The following is a 15,827-nucleotide window of genomic DNA, read 5'->3' on the forward strand; positions in this document are numbered from 1 at the left end:
CCCCCTGCCGTCAGCCCTTCCTCACGGCCGGCTCGCCAGGGGACACGAAGCCGTGAGTCTCAGCTGTTACATGTGCGGGATGAGCAGCGCGGGCAGCCTGCCTGAGGGGCCCTGGCAGGGCGGGCTCTGGGAGCAGACCAAGTGTGGAGCTGCGGGCGCCCAGCCCAGGGGGCTGTGCTGGGCCCAAGCGGGGGAGCCCGGCTGCCCCGGGGCCTGCAGCTCAGCAGCCCGGGGGCACCTGCCTTTTCTGTCCTCTGGTCTCCTGGTTTCACCCTGGCGTGGATCGCACGCTGGGGCCTTTGTGCAAAAACTTAGTCTGAAAGTTTCAGATTTATAGCAAAGTTATCCAAACAAGAATACAAAGAATTGTTGCGCACCCATCACACGCGTTCTCTGAGGAGTACTATTTACCATTTATATTGTCATTGTGTAATACCATCATCGACGTATAGTTCACATAGATGTTTGTTTTTCTTCCTTGTCATGAAGATAACCCTTGGTCGGGTATCTTCTGTTAAGTGTGTGTTTTCGGTCGTGCGGGGTCTTGTCGCTGCCTCTGGGCTTTCTCTGGTCGCAGCACGCGGAGGCCTCTCTGCTCGTGCTGCTTCTCACTGCCCACAGGCTCCAGGGCCCGAGGGCTTGGTAGTTGGGTGCTCAGGCTTAGTTCCCCTGCAGCTCGTGGAGGAAGCCAGGTCATCTTCCTGGACCAGGAATCGAACCTGCGTCTCCTGTGTTGGCAGGTGGATTCTCACCCACGGGACCCCCAGGGAAGTCCTCCCATATTGTTTTTATCTCTGAACAGTCCTGTAAAGTAGACAGCGTCCCGGTGTCATAAGGAGACCGCAGCCGAGCTCGCACAGCTGTTGCTGTGGATGAGTCGTCGTTGGGCGAGTAGGCGCACAGCACGGGCAGGGGTGGGGCCCTGTCTGCCCGACGCCCCGCCCACGCGCTTCAGTGCCTGCCCTGCTGCTTGTGTCTGAGGCCGTGCGTGGCCCAGGCCCTGCTGGAGGGACCTGGAGTGTGCCTGCCGCACCATCCACACGGGGTTAGTTGGGGACAGAGAGGCCACAGACTTTCCGGTAGAGAATACTTGAGCCGCCAGAGGTGAGCTCTTCCCAGAGTCTTAGTTGGGAGTCGCTGCATGAAGTCTCCGCTGCCCGAGTCCCTCAGGCCTGCACGCACAGCCGCTGCCTGCTGCCCTTGGACTTGGGATCCTCTCCTGATTTTCTTGGCTTCTCTGGTTTTTTCTTAGCCTCTTGCATTTGAGCTGAATTAGGAGCTCTGATCGGAGAAGGCAATGGCAACCCACTCCAGTACTCTTGCCTGGAAAATCCCATGGACCGAGGAGCCTGGTAGGCTGCAGTCCATGGGGTCGCGAAGAGTTGGACACGACTGAGCGACTTCACTTTTACTCTTCACTTTCATGCATTGGAGAAGGAAATGGCAACCCACTCCAGCATTCTTGCCTGGAGAATCCCAGGGACGGGGGAGCCTGGTGGGCTGCCATCTATGGGGTCGCACAGAATTGGACACGACTGAAGCAACTTAGCAGCAGCAGCAGGAGCTCTGATTCAGTATTGCTGCAGACCTGCAGAGGAGGCTGAGTTCCAACCTCATTGTCGCAGCCGGTGCTCTGAAAGACCCATAGACCCCAGGGGTGTGCAGGCGCTGGAGCATCCCCGAGGGGAGGAGAGCCCTGTCTGCTCTCAGTGGGAGGAGTCTGGACCGTTGTTGCTGTGGGTGTTTTTTTTTTTCCCCCTCTTCTTTTTCACCTGTAAAGTAGCCATCCCAAAAGATAGGAATATCAGACTGTAACGATGACTCAATAGTAATGAGCCCCAATGAGTGTCTGTTACATGTCACACACGTTAGCAGATCCTTCCTCTGAAAGTGATGTGAAGCCTGGAGACGTTGAGCCAGCTTGGCAGAGGCTGCAGAGCTAGCGTCGGGGGCAGCTCAGGTTCAGAATCAGCTCAGGACTCCTCACTCTGTGCTCCTTCTGTGACCCACCCCCCGGCCCCAGAGGGTGCAGCGCCCTCTCCCCTGCCCAGCAGACGCGCAGGACACAGCCTCGAACCACCCGTGGCGCCCCCATAGGGAGGGCCTGTAAACCCAGATGGACATCCAGACGACTCTGGGCCACGCGCCCCCCCCCGGGACCTGGGGTGGTGATCTGCAGTTTGACGGGCTTAACGTTTAACAGGATGTGGGCCTGTTTGCTGCAGGTATTTTGAAGGTGGTGTCTCATCTGTCTACCTCTGGGATCTGGATCATGGTTTTGCTGGAGTGATCCTCATAAAGAAGGCTGGAGATGGATCAAAGAAGATCAAAGGCTGTTGGGACTCCATCCACGTGGTGGAGGTGCAGGTACGGCTCCCCGCAGCTGGCCCTGGGGTGCTGCTCGATGAGGCGATGTTGTGATGTGTAAAACCCTGCTGCTTCCTGTGAGTGCCCATAGCCATGTGGACAGAGATAAGTCGGGAGTGCAGTCGTCACTGATAAAAAAGATCCCCAGAGGATTGGGGTACACATGATTGCAGATTCACCCCTAAATTTAAAAACCGTTTGGGATTTTTACAAGGTCACGTCATGGTGAGGTCTTAGGAAGGGAATGCTCGAATGACCTGAATTCAGGGGCCCCTTGGGGCTTAGCTCAGGGTTACAGGCGAGGTTCTGATCTCTGTCTCGTCCTGCAGGAGAAGTCCAGTGGTCGCACCGCCCATTACAAGCTGACCTCCACGGTGATGCTGTGGCTGCAAACCAACAAGTCCGGCTCTGGCACCATGAACCTCGGAGGCAGCCTTACCAGACAGGTAGAGCGAGTGGGCAGTGCCCAGGCCAGCCCCAGCACTGGCCGTGTGTGGAGATGCGTGGGCAGCTGCCCCCACAGGGTCCAGGGGTGGCCTTGTGACTAGTGGGGTGCCCCGCAGGCCTGTGGGTGATTGCTGAGACTCAGTCATGGGAGACTTTTCCCTTGGGTCAAGGTGCTTACAGTAAGGTGCTCCTGTATGTTTGGGATGTGCTGCTGGTTACATTTTCAAGTGGATTCATCTGTTAATCGTGAGTCCTGCTCGCAGGTGGCCGAAGTAAAACTAACCAGCGTAAGCAAAAACGGACACAAGCCAGCTCACACACTTGCGAAGCCCCGTCGCCGTCAAGCCCAGCGGGGTCTCAGACGCACGTGATGTGGGCGGGACCCTGGACCTCTGCGTGGGGGCGCCTGGCGACCTCTGGCCATCCTGGGGGAGAGCGTCTCCCTGCTGCCTCGGGCTGATTGTCCAGAACAGAATCACTTCCGGGGGCCAGGGTCACGTGACTACCTGTGGGTCGAGTTAGACGAACAGGGGGTGTCAGTTTCCTGAAGTGAAATCGGGCAGCTTTTCTTAGTTTGGGGGGGTGGTCGATGTGGGCAGCGTGAGCAGTGATGGCAGCCAGGGGGTCTGAGCACCAGGCCGCTGGGGGTTGGCCATCAGAGTCCCCAGAAGGAGAGAACTGGCTGAGCTGGAAGCTGCAGGGCTTCAGAAGGAGGAGAGCCTGCTTCAGTCTCCGAGCCAGTTACCAGCCTCCCCCGGCAGCTGCCTGGTGGTCACGTCTGCTCTCTGCTCCACTCCCGGCCCCCCCACCCCCAGCAGCGCCCCAGGGACATGGGGTCACAAGGGAATGACAGTTACCAGCATCCTCCACTCTGCACCCAACCAGGGCACTCTCCAAACCCCAGAGTATCCGTTCATCTCATACAGAAAAAAAAAAAAAAACGAGTGTCTGGCTAAAGCTGTCCACAGCCTGTGTGAGGCACAGTGTCTGCACGTTGGAGGAGTGCAGAGGGCATCTCCCAACCCGACGGGATGCCCCGTGCTGCCCTCCTTCACGTCAGCCTCCGCAGGAAGTGGCATCAGGAGAGAACCTGCTCTCCAGGGTGGGTCCCCTGCCACTTGGCGGGCGCCCCGCAGGTGTGCGGTTGGCTGGGTTGGCACCCCGCCCCCTCCTCTTTCCTGTGAACTACTGACGGTCCAGGGATTTCCTGTTCTGTTTCTGTGTGGTTGATCTTTCTTAAAACGAGGTTTTCCCTGTGGACCCGCGTTTTGGGCTCTGTCCCTTCTGCCCGTGACAGATACGTTGAGTCTCGGTTTCCATCATCCCTGGGTTTGTTGTTCCTTCTGGCTTTGTTCCCGCGCATTAACTCAGACGAATGAGTCTTTGTAGTCATTCACAGCCAAGTTCAGAGCTCTCCGGCATGGCTGTCAGAGACTTCCGTAGAGGAAGTTGTAGGGCGCTGGTCTTCAGGGTGAGCTGGTTCAGTTCTCATTCACCACCTAAGCAGACTTCACATTTCCAAATAGATGCCGTTTGAGGTACCTGTGGCTGAATGCTGCCTGCCGTTTCCCAGCCAGCTCCCTGCTGTGCTGGGACCAGGTGGCTCCAGGCTCGGCCTCACCCTCGTCCTCAGGACTCAGCGCGTCTCTGCACCTCGGGCTCCTTTGATGTGGCGAGAAGCCTTGCTTTGCTGTTTCCTGTCACTGTGGTCCTGCAAGCCTGACGGGGCAGGCAGGCTCCCCGAGAGGCTCGTCCTCTGCAGCTCGGTGGCACCTTCCTGCCCACAGCCTGGTGCAGGAGGGCCCTGCATCAGTGCCGCACACCGCAGAGCTGCTCACAGATCCAGAGAGCGAGGGCCCCACCCTGACCTACCAAATTGAGACCCCAATTTCATAAAAGTCTCCAAGTAATTTATGTGCCCATTAACATTTGACAGACACTACTCTCCTGGGCGGGGGTGGGGGTAATGCCCTATGCCACCAACAGCAGTTTTGCGACCCCAGCAAGGGCGTCCTGCGCGTCACTCTACCTGGAGACAGTGTCAGGCTGCGTGTTCAGGGCTCATCCCAAACGGCTGCCTGCCCGCCTCCCCTGAGACACACCTTCAGACTCCAGGCGAGTCCAGGTTGTCACCTGCGCTTCTGACCTACTGGCTACACATCAGAGGTTCCCACGACCCCTTCCTTGGGGTCCATTAATTTACTAGAGCTGCTCGCCGAACCCAGAGAAACCCATTTACTCATTAGCCTGCAGGTTTATTGCAACGGACATTTAAACATCACAGATCAACAGCCAGATGAAGAGATCCGCAGGGTGAGGTCTCAAACAAGGCCTGCTGTCCTGGTGGAGTTTTGGGGCCCTGCACAGTGGCACCTGGAAGCTGGTTGGCTTCTCAACCTGGAAGCTCTCTGATTCCCATTTTTTGTGAGGTTTCACGGAGACTTCCTTGGGCTTCCTTGGTGGCTCAGATGGTAAAGAATCTGACTGCAATGCGGGAGACCAGGGTTTGATCCCTGGGTCGGGAAGATCCTAGAGAAGGGAATGACAATCCATGCCAGTATTCTTCCCAGGAGACTTCCACGGACAGAGGAGCCTGAGGGCTACAGTTCATGGGGTCACAAAGAGTCCGATACGACTGAGCAGCTAACACACGGAGACTTCCTGACAAAGGCGTGATTGATTAACTCACAGGTGATTGATTCGACCTCCAGCCCTTCTCCCTCCACCGCCTGGAAACCAGGAATTTGTGATTGGTGCTCCTGGCAGCCAGGCCCCATCCTGAAGTGGTTTCCAGAACTCACCTCGTTCACATGAACCCAGCCGTGGTGGAAAGAGCTTGTTGTGAGTGACAGGGCACTTGTTTCCCCTTATGGCCCTGAAGCGATTGATGTCAGGAAGCACAGATGAGACCGAATATCGTAAAAGATGCTGCTGTTGCTGCTCACTCTCAGGAAACTCCTAGGGTCTCGGGATCTGTGAGCCAGGAGCCATGGATGAAGACCAGAGGCACACGAGGGATGGGTGTGGGTCATCCAAATGACAAGCGCGTGTTCCTTACGAGCCACAGTTTCACAGCTGCTGTGTACCGTTGCCTTGCCGTCTTTGGCTCAGGTTATCATGAGCAGCTCGTCTCCAAGATCCCCTTCCAAGCATGTGTCAGGTGAACTGGGAGAGCTCAGACCACGAGGTGCCCCCTCTCCTAGAGCAGCCTTCACTTCCTACTTCATGTGCTACGTTAAGTTTCTAAGCAAGTTCAAGACCCTTGCTTAAGAGTCCACTCTTAGGGCTCGTCACAGGCTGTCCTTTGGGGAGGCCTTTGCCCTGGCCGGCGCGGGCCGGTGGTGCCTCTGTGTACCAGGAGGGGACCCGCAGGCCTCCGGGAAGCTGGGCTGGCAGCCCTGCAGCAGCCCTGAGGACGTCCATTCCCATCTTCAGCCTGAACTCCATGAGGATCCCTTTTAATATCAAGAGTTTTTTTTCAGTAAGATAATTGTATTTTAATAGCCATTGATTGTTTTTTAACGTGGCGGAAATTATCATTTGGGAGCTTGGTTATTTTTGGGGGGCTTCATTGCTGCACACGGGCTTTTCCAGCTGCGGCGAGCTGGGGCGGCTGCTCTTGGGGTGCACGGGCGTCCCGTGCGCCAGCCCCTCTCGCTGTGGCACGTGTCCTAGGCACTTGGGCTCCAGTCGTCGTGGCCCACGGCTTAGTAGCTCAGAGCACGTGGAGTCTTCCCGGACCAGGGATGGGGCCTGAGCACCCGACACTGCTGCGACCAGGGGAGTCCCGTAGTGACTCTTGTTTAATTTATTGAGTATATTTTACATCAGAGGATGATCACCAGCAACACTGCAACGGTTTCTTCCGTGTGTTTCTGTGTTAGTTGCTCAGTCGTGTCCAACTCTTTACAACCCCTTGAACTGTAGCCCTCCAGGCTCCTCTGTCCATGGGGTTCTCCAGGCAAGAATACTAGAGTAGGTTGCCGTTTCCTTTTCCGGCTTTCTTCCATACCTCACCACGAATCAGCCGTAGGTGTACGTGTGTCCCGTCACTCTTGACCTCCAGTTCAGTTCAGTCGCTCAGTCGTGTCTGATTCCCTGTGACCCCATGGACTGCAGCACGCCAGGCCTCCCTGTCCATCACCAACTCCCGGAGCTTGCTCAAACCCATGTCCATTGAGTCGGTGATGCCGTCCAGCCATCTCATCCTCTGCCGTCCCCTTCTCCTCCCGCCCTCAGTCTTTCCCAGCGTCAGGGTCTTCTCCAGTGAGTCAGCTCTCCACCTTGGTAACTCTTAACTGCATTTGTGTCGCAGTCTCAGAAGCGTCTCCAGGCTCTTGAACAGAAGTAGTGCAAGGCATGTCCCTGCACTGAGGGTTGGAGCCTCAGACTCTCCACGTAGAACCTGTCTGGAGCCACAGGGGGTCTCAGGGGTCCCCTTATCTGGCCTCGGGGCAGGGCTGTCTCCAAACCCTCCCAGAACCAAGGCGAGTGCTTGCTGGGCAGAGCCCATCCTTCCACAAGGAAATAGGCCCTTGCTTCCAGGAGGCACTGATGAGGCGGGGCAGTGGAACCCCCAGGCGGCTGGCTCCCCCGCCCCGCCACCCGAGGAGTGCTGGAAAATCCTAAATCCGTATCCGGAGACAGCTTCCTGCATCACTTACCGCTCTGAACTGTTTATAATTCCACCCAGTTTACAGTGACCTGGACAAATATTTAATCCCCAGCCTTCCTAATAGTTTAAATCAGAGCTGTCAGCCCACGGCCAGGGCCTGGTTCCGGCTTGCCGTGCACGGCGCCTGCTGCCAAGCCAAACGCCGGCCCGATGAGAGGCTGTCCTCAGTGCGCCGGCCTGGGCCGCGGGCCTGTGTGGGCTGCCTTGCGCTCTCGGCTCTAATGAGGAGACTCAGGCTTCTGTCATCCTCGCGGCCGGTCACATAACTCATCCGAGGCACGGTAAAGCCGGGGCTGGTTTCCAATGTAAGTAACTGCAGGAGGCGGGCCCGGGAAGCCACGAGGGTGACAGGTCTAAGTTAATGATGTGCAGCTTCTGCTCAAATGGGGAAACGAGGGCTGCGGGTTTCGCTGTTTGTCCCAGGTGGACCTTGGGGAAAACTCCTCTGCTTCTCTTGGACGGGAGGCCAGGGCGTTCCAGGAAAGCTGAGCGGATCAGTGATAGGGTGGACACGTGGGGTGGTGCGGGCTGTCTCCACAGGTCGGGTTGTGAACAGCATAGCGTCACTTAGCAGGTGAGGAAACTGGGGTTCCGGCTCTTCAGTGGTTTGCCCCGTGGTGACTTATCGAAGCGGCAGGCAGAGCTGGGATGTGGACCCAGATCTGTCCCTTAGGAGAATGAAAAAAGGCTGCGTTCCGCCACACTGCATTTTTTGGTCTTAATCTGTCCCCTGTGCCTGGCATTCGTGAGATGCTCGATAAGCACTTCCACAGATGTGAGCAGTCGGCTCAGTGTAGACAGGACGCTGCCCCGTGGGCGCCCGGGGACTCTCTGTGGGCAGTGGCCGTGGGCGAGTGGGCCACACCTGCAGAGGCCCGTGGAGGGGCCAGGCCTCCCTGCGCCGTGCTCAGCCGTGCTGCCCTTTGGGTGTCTCTTGTAGGAACCAGGTTGACCACAGGAGACGCCTTCCCTGCTGGAAGCAGTGAGGAGGGCTTCAAGATTTTTAAGTAGTCGACTGATCAGATGTGTGTCTTCAAAAGGTGGCTCTGTGTGTGGAGTGGAGGCCGGGTTGGCAGGAGGGGGCCGTTGAACCCGCCCAGGAGAGGGGTGGCCAGGACCCAGTGGGGCAGCCCCAGGGGCCGGGCATCTGGCCTGTGGCCAGCGGGTCAGTGAAGGGGCCTCAGGCAGGAAATACAAGGAAGGGCAGAGGCAGGAGGAGAGGAGGGGTGGGTTAGAGAATCTCGGGGTGACACCCAAGGTGTGTGCCCTGGGCTCAGAGGCTCTTCCCTGGCTTGAGTGCCTCCATGAGGCCGCAGCTGCTGACCCTGGGTGTGCGGAGGGAGGGCCCCGCTGCCCTGGCCACGCCACAGCCACAGCGGCCTGGGCCACCCTTCCTGGGGTGACCCCAGGCCCCCCCACGTTCCCGCTTCCCTCGCCTGTCTTGATTGACTGATGGCCGGGCCAGCTCCTAGTAGTGGGTGTGCAGTCTGTAGCTGGGGCATACGGGACCTAGCTCCCTGACGGGATCGAGCCCAGGTGCCTGTGCTGGGAGGTCAGAGTCTTAAGTCGCTGGTGCCTGGCCCCAGCTCGGGCTTGGCGGCATTTGCCGCCCCGCCCCATCCCCAAGGGCCCCTTTCCCTGGCTCCTCGGGCTTTGCCTCCGTGCCCTCCTTGCTCGGTGTGGACAGCGGGAGCTCGCACTGACTGTCTTTCCCCTCGGTGAGCGTGCCAGCGTGGCTGGCCCACCCGCGGTGGGAAGCTCAGACGGCGGCACCTTCCCCGCCGCCCACAGCCCTGCCCGTGTGCCCGCCTCACCAAAGGGCGCCCCTTAGGGACGTGCATCCGTGCAGGACAGAGTGGACACCGTGTTTCGGCAAGGCCCTGCAGCCCTGGGGCCGTGGGAGGCAAGTGGGGGTGGTCCTCACAGGGGCTCTCACAGCCCGACCTTGTGGGGGCGAGGGCGGACGCTGGCCCCCGGGGCCCCGCGGGAAGGCCGCCGGCCGAGCTCCAGCACGCCCGCGAGGACGCCGCGTCGCGAGGTCACTGCTGCGTCAGAGGGGCGTGGGAAAAGGCGGGACCCCGGGTCTCTGGAAGGAAACCCACGGGCCGGGCCCTGCAGATGTGCGTTTGATTTTTTTTTTCCCAGATTCTAAGGATTTAACAACAAAGGTGGAATGTCTCATGGGGAGGGGAGGGGAAGTGAGGCCGGTCCCTCGCCCCCCGCACGGCGTCTGCATGCAGTGAGGCTCCAGCCAGCACCCCTGCCTGCGGGTTGAGGCCGGGAAACCCGCTTCGACCCTTGCTGGGCAGTCAGGCCAGGCACTGTACTCGAGCTGGGCAGAGGCTTGTGGCCTCCCCTGCAGACGCAGGGAGGCCGGGTCCGCGCCAGGCTGGGGGTGGTTCAGGGAGGGCGTTCTCCTGGGGGAGGCCCAGCTGCAGCTGCTCCCTGTTCTCTGAGGCTCCTGGGTTTGGGGTGGAGAGGCTTCACGGTGTGGATTCTGGGGGCACCCCCGTACACGTCTGGTGACCTGGGGTGGAACGGCCCCGGCTTGGTCCAAGGGGCGAGCCAGGTCTAGGCTGCCGCCCTGTGCCGTGCCCCACCAGGAAGGTCGGGCAGGGCGGAGTGGAGATCCAAGGGAGGGCAGGGACGGAGCCGCTTGGAATGTCTGAGCTCTGCACTGTGGTCTGGCCTTGATTTTTCCGGTAAGGAGCGTGGATGAGATTGAGCAAACTGAGAAGTCTCCGGGAAGAAAACAGGTTTTGGAATCATCCAGGCCGTCGTTCCAATCCCAGCCCAGTCTCCTTCCAGCTGTGTGACCTGGACAAACCACTTCCCTTCTCTGAAGTTCAGCATTTTCACCAGCGAGCCCATAACACCCTTTTGGAAAAACTGTTAGAGCAGAAATAAAAGCTACCTTGAGGCACGGGTTCTGCCCGATAAATAAAATAGTAGCTTTTGCTGCTGGTACCATGTACCATGTAAGCTAGGCTCTATTAAATTTTTCCTGAACTGGGCAGATGGAAGCTCCGCTGAGAGGCTGTCCAACCACTATCTTCCGGCTTGCCAGTGCGCCAGGCCCTGGTCTCCAGCCCCACGCTGATCTGGAGCCGGCCTGAGGCAAGTCCCAGGAACAGTGCAGCCATGGAGCCCAGCACCACTCTGGGCCCGGGGCGGGTGTTGGCTCATCCCGAGTACGGCAGCAGCAAGGAGATGGAGGCCTTTCTGGGCCGAGGCCTGGCCCTGGGGCTGCAGTGTGGGAGCTGCCTGCTGGGCTGGCTTCCCGCAGGGCCCCGGAGAAGTGCCGCCCGGCCCTCTGCTCACGTTTTCCCTTTTGAGGAAAACAGTCTGATTTCTAAACAGGCCCACGTCCTCCGCATCCTCCGGGGTACCGGATGGGGGTGGGCAGGCTGGGCTCTGACTTCAGACTCGGCTGGAACCACCTTGTGGAACATCTGTGCGACCACAGCCCATAAAAATGTTTTCCTCTGGCAGCTGCTTTTATGAGATGTAATAATATCCGCGTTGCAAAAATAGTTCTGTTTTTGGTGGGTCAGCACTGCCAGCGAGCTGACCCTGACCAGGTGTGGAGGGAGTCGGCAGGGGGGCCGTGGAAACACGTCCGTGTGCCAGGCCCCTGCCCCCCTTCCAGCCCACCCTCTTCCTTCCCTCCCCTGGGGCCCTGCTGGGCCTTTGCCTTGGGGTCAGATTTCTGGCCTCGAACTTCGCACGCAGCCCCTTGGGTCCTCCCGGGGAGTCAGTCTGCTCCCAAAGAAGGCTCACGCCCCTGCCCAGGCCTCTCTGACCTCTGAGAGCCTGGCAGTGCCAGACTCTCCCTTTGTTGGAAGACAGCTCTGATTCTGAAGCAGAGATGATGCCCAAGCTGCCCGACACCCGATGGGGCTTCGCTGACCCCATGGCCCTGAGCCCTTTGCCTCTGGTCCTGGCCTCAGCTTTGGGTGATTGGTGCTCATTAAAGGTGGGATTCTGGTTGAGCTCACCGCCTCCGTGCTTCCCTGGGTGTGCCAGGGATCCACCGTCCATGTGGAGCTGGGGAAGAGGGGAAGCTGATTTGTGGGAGGACGTAATCCACTTGGGTCAGAGCCGCAGGCCTCTGCTTGCCCAGAAGAGCAGCCCTGAGCAGCCATCAGGCCAGGCACAGGAGCCTCCTCTCTGGGGGAGGAGAGAACCCTGGTGCCAGCATGTTGGTGTCCAGATTACCTTTCAGGATTGGGTGGGCAGCCTCCGTCCTTCTCTGTGGCAGGTGGGGTTCCCAGCCCGTTCAGCACGCGTGCGCTCCAGCCGTCAGGGCTGAGCGCGTCTCACAGATGCTGCAGCTCTGCCCGGTGGGGGCGCTTCTCATGCTGAAATGATGAAGTTCACAAGCTTGCGCTTCCCGTTTTGTGGGGACCCCTGAATCTCTGAAGATAGAGTCTCCCCGGGACCCTTGGCTAGAGTGCCTGGGGGGCTCAGGCCCCAGGGTTGGGGCGGAGCAGCAGGTCCTGCTGGCATCTTGCCCCCTCTCCGGCTCGGCCAGCCCTCCGCAGAGTGGTCTGCCCAGAGCCAGGCGTCTTCCCTTTCAGAGACTTGGTGTCCTGGCTTTGGAAGGCGAGGACTTGGGTTCCAGACCTTCACTCCACTCTGGTTCCCCCCCTTCCCCGGCTTGTAGCATCATGCCACAGGGCCGCCCGTTCCTCTGGGGACCCCTCCAGGGACCCGGGGCTCCTGGCTGTGTGCGCGGGCACTGTGACAGCTCCGCCATCGCTGGACTGCCCCGCCAGGCAGCAGGTTTCAGAGCGCGGCCACGGCCTCCCGCGTCCTTCTCCTTCCGGCCTGAGACGCCCACGTGCTTTCCCATTTCTTGGGCTCGGGGCATGCAGACCTTTGACGCAGAAGAGCGTGTCCATGGCTCTACTGAACCCAGCTGTGCTGATGGAGACGGGCCGAGAGGGGGCCCTGCAGCTCCATCAGGGAAGGGGCTGGGCACGCGGCCCCTGACCTGGGCACCAGGAGCAGCTTCATTTTGACCCTGAAAGGCACACGAACACTGTCCTAGCAGGCACCTCGCATTTCCTGTCAAGCGAAATCACCCAAACCCACAAGTCTCTCTGCTGGACCTGTTTCCCACGTTGTTGGTGGTGAGATTAACGTCTAAGCCAAAGTACGTGGTCTGCGTTTGCCCGGCTGCACGCAGTCACGCTGGAGCAGAAGTCCAGCAGGGCTGTTGTCTGGACAGGCTCTGTGACGTCTGCCTGCCTGTTTCCTCGGGTGCCTGGTGGTCCTGAGGAGGGGCAGGCAGACCGAGGCCCGAAGCTCTGTGCTCCACCGCCAACCCGTGCCTCTCTCCAGGAGTGACCCGTCCATCACCTGCACCCTTGACTCCAGTGGCGTCGCCCCACAAACCCTGTGCGCCTTCCCTTAGGTCCTGCACAAACAGACGGACCCAGGGCCCGGCAGGAAATCCTGCGGGCGGCCCCGGGGAACTGGCGGGCCGTGGTCCAGCCAGGGCCGCGGCATCCTAGGTGGGAAGCTGCCGCAGGGACGCGCTCTCGAGGAGCCTGTGTTCCTCAGCCCAGCATCCCCGTCACCACCGGAAACCAGAGACTCACGGCAGGTCGTGTCCACAGCCAGCCCGCGCTGGCTCCTAGAGCATCTGATTTGAAAACGCGCCGGCAGATGGCTTTTTTTTACCGGTCCTGTCAAAAGCTGTGGCCTGGATCAGCGTCAGGCCAGTGTTTTAACTTCCAACTCCAGTCTGCCTTCTGTCACGGAAGTGGGGTCAGCCTCCACCCTCTGCAGAGTTCTGGTACCTCTGAAGCGTGCTCTAGCTTTTCAGGGAGGTCTGTGTCATGGAGTCGGATTTGTTTGACACTGAAGCCTAATCATTTTAAATGATTTGTTTCTCTCCTATCACCACCTGCTTCCAGCTCTGTCTCCCTCTTATCTGGGTCTCTTGTACCTTTCCCAGTCTAAAAATCACCCTAAAATTCATTGGTAAGAGAGGTGAGGCGACGGAGGCCTTTAGCCTCTGAACGGACCGCCGTCCACTGCAGGTCTGCCCTGCCCTGTTCTTCCGGCTCTGAAGGTAGTTAGCCGTCCACCTTCGCTCTGCTCTTTTACTGATCTGAATTCATCCTGCGCTCCTGCCTTCCTGATCCGGCTCCTGTCTCCTCGTCCGTTTTTCTGTCGCTTCCAGAGTCTGTTTCCGCAGCAGCAGTGACTGCGGTCGGGCGCCAGTCGGGTTGGACGGCATCTTGCGCTCAGTGATCCGCTCGGCGCCTGTGAGTGTCACAGGCGCATCCGCCCTGAAGGGATGTGTGATCGTGGAGAGGATAAGCCCTAAACGTGGGGAGGAGTTGCGGGGAGAGCCATGGTGCCGTGTCGTGACTCAGCGTTCACATCAGGGGCCTCATTGCCTTCTCCTCCTTCCTGTCAGCCCTCAGAGGGCTCACCCCTGGGCAGAACCAACTCGCTGGGCACCCCTCCTCATCGTCCCTGCAGAACGCCCATCGTCCCTGCAGAAGGGCCGTCTATATTATTAAACACTAAAGAGACACGAGTTCAAAACAGTCATTGGACAATTTGAAAACTAGCGGAGCACCTTTGAGAGAGTTATTTGAGGAGAAGAAGAGGACTGAGATGAGCCACAGGAAGGCGGGAGCACAGAGCTGTGCCCCCTCGACGGGCGTGGCCCGAGGGAGGCAGGGGCTCGGCCGCCAGACGGCTAAGCGCAGGCTCTTGTGCAGCGCTTTCCTAGCCGTAGGTCGCGTGTAAGAGGCCGCCTGGGTGGATGGTGCGCATCCTTTTCTGGCCACGCACTCCCCAGGAGGAGCCGCACCTTCAGCGGGAGTAGACGGAACACAGGCTGGGAAGCGGGCAGACGTTGACGCGGGCTCTGCCTTCCCCGCCTGTGTGACCTTGGGCAAGTCACCACTTCGGCCTGAGCCTGGGGTCTCCTGTCTGACACCTGGGTTGTTGCCCGCCCCCCCCCCCCAACCCCTCCCTCTGTAGCTGCCAGGCACAGCCGCAGCTGGCAGGCGCCTTAGAGGCTCACCTGTGACATCACGGCCCGAAGCCACACGAGTGCCCTCCCGCCATGGGCCCAGGGAGGGCTGTGCTGTGGCACCGGAGATGCCCCTGGAGACAGGCCTGTGACCCTCGTGCCGGGCTTCCCACAGCCAGGACAGCAGGTTCTGTGCACCCCGGCAGCCGCCCCCACCCGGCGCCCTGACTCAGCCGTGTTCCTGTTCCCTTGCAGATGGAGAAGGATGAGACCGTGAGTGACTGCTCTCCACACATAGCCAACATCGGGCGCCTGGTCGAGGTGAGCGGCTGCCTCCCCCGGGGCCTCCCGGGCGGCTTCCCGCCAGCTTCCAGCGGCGCGGCGCCCATTTCTGGGCCCCGCCTGGTGTCTTCTGCACCTTCTGAGCCTAGCTCAGAGCCAGAGGCCCCTCCTCTGCGGCCCCCAGAGGACTCAGTGCAGGAAGCCCTCAGCTCTGACCCCCTCCACCGAGTGCGGGTGCAGACCGGAGCCACCCCTCGGCACCGCCCCTTCCCCACACCCTCCGGAAGAAAGGGGTGCTCTGCAGAGTGTCCCCCAGCCCGCACTAACGGCAGGCCAGGCCCTGGCCGGGGGCTCCCGTGCACCCCCGTGTGGCCGCCGCGGGGACTGCAGGGTGCCGGTGGGGCAGGCGCCCCTGACTGGCCACCTCCCTTCCAGGACATGGAGAATAAAATCAGAAGTACGTTGAACGAGATCTACTTCGGGAAGACAAAGGACATCGTCAACGGGCTGAGGTAACGTACCCAGGAGCACAGGCTATGGGACCCGGAAGATGGGGGTTGTGGGTCCGAGGTCACCGCTCAGCAGCTCCACTGCATGGGGCCTCAGTCTCCTCTGCAAACCAGGGCCGGAGTGCCCTCCTGACAGGGTCGTTAATGCAGGTTTTCGAGCTAAAGCCCCGTGCGCAGGACTTGTTCCCAGGGTAGACGTGCGTGCCAGGCTCCTCCATCTGTGTCTTCTGGGGACCGTCCGCCTTCACGGCCGTGGCGCCCTTCCTCCTGCAGCCACCTCTCGGTCCCGTGGGCCGAGTCCTGCCTGAAGATTCTCCGTGTACCTGCCGGTCCTGGGGCCTGAGGACCCCCGGGTCTGACCCTAAGATGCAGCGGGGAGCATGGCCCCCAGTTGGCCAGGTTTTGGGCAGCAGAGCATCCCCCAGAGAGAGCCCCGGCCCACTGCTTTCTGCAGAGGGCCCCACCCCTGGCCCCCCACGCCTTGTTCCCGCGGTTCTTCAGCGAAGGCCAAGGGAGGTGCAGGGGCTCCCCAAGTCCTCCCGGTCAC

The 15,827-nt window shown here is 60.0% G+C and overlaps 1 protein-coding gene across 4 annotated transcripts in view; it reads left to right on the forward strand.

The window, feature by feature from the left end:
• Positions 1-15,827, forward strand: part of CAPZB (capping actin protein of muscle Z-line subunit beta) — a 140,005-nt gene that overhangs the window by 120,071 nt on the left and 4,107 nt on the right. For all 4 annotated transcript variants that reach the window (XM_061395021.1, XM_061395012.1, XM_061394993.1 and 1 more), the window contains exons 5-8: positions 2,226-2,367; positions 2,697-2,813; positions 14,745-14,810; positions 15,207-15,283. In XM_061395021.1, coding sequence (XP_061251005.1) covers positions 2,226-2,367; positions 2,697-2,813; positions 14,745-14,810; positions 15,207-15,283 — 402 coding nt within the window. The remainder of the gene's footprint in view (positions 1-2,225; positions 2,368-2,696; positions 2,814-14,744; positions 14,811-15,206; positions 15,284-15,827) is intronic.

This window comes from Bos javanicus, chromosome 2 (genome assembly GCF_032452875.1).
Source record: "Bos javanicus breed banteng chromosome 2, ARS-OSU_banteng_1.0, whole genome shotgun sequence".
In the NCBI taxonomy this organism is placed as follows: Eukaryota; Metazoa; Chordata; class Mammalia; order Artiodactyla; family Bovidae; genus Bos; species Bos javanicus.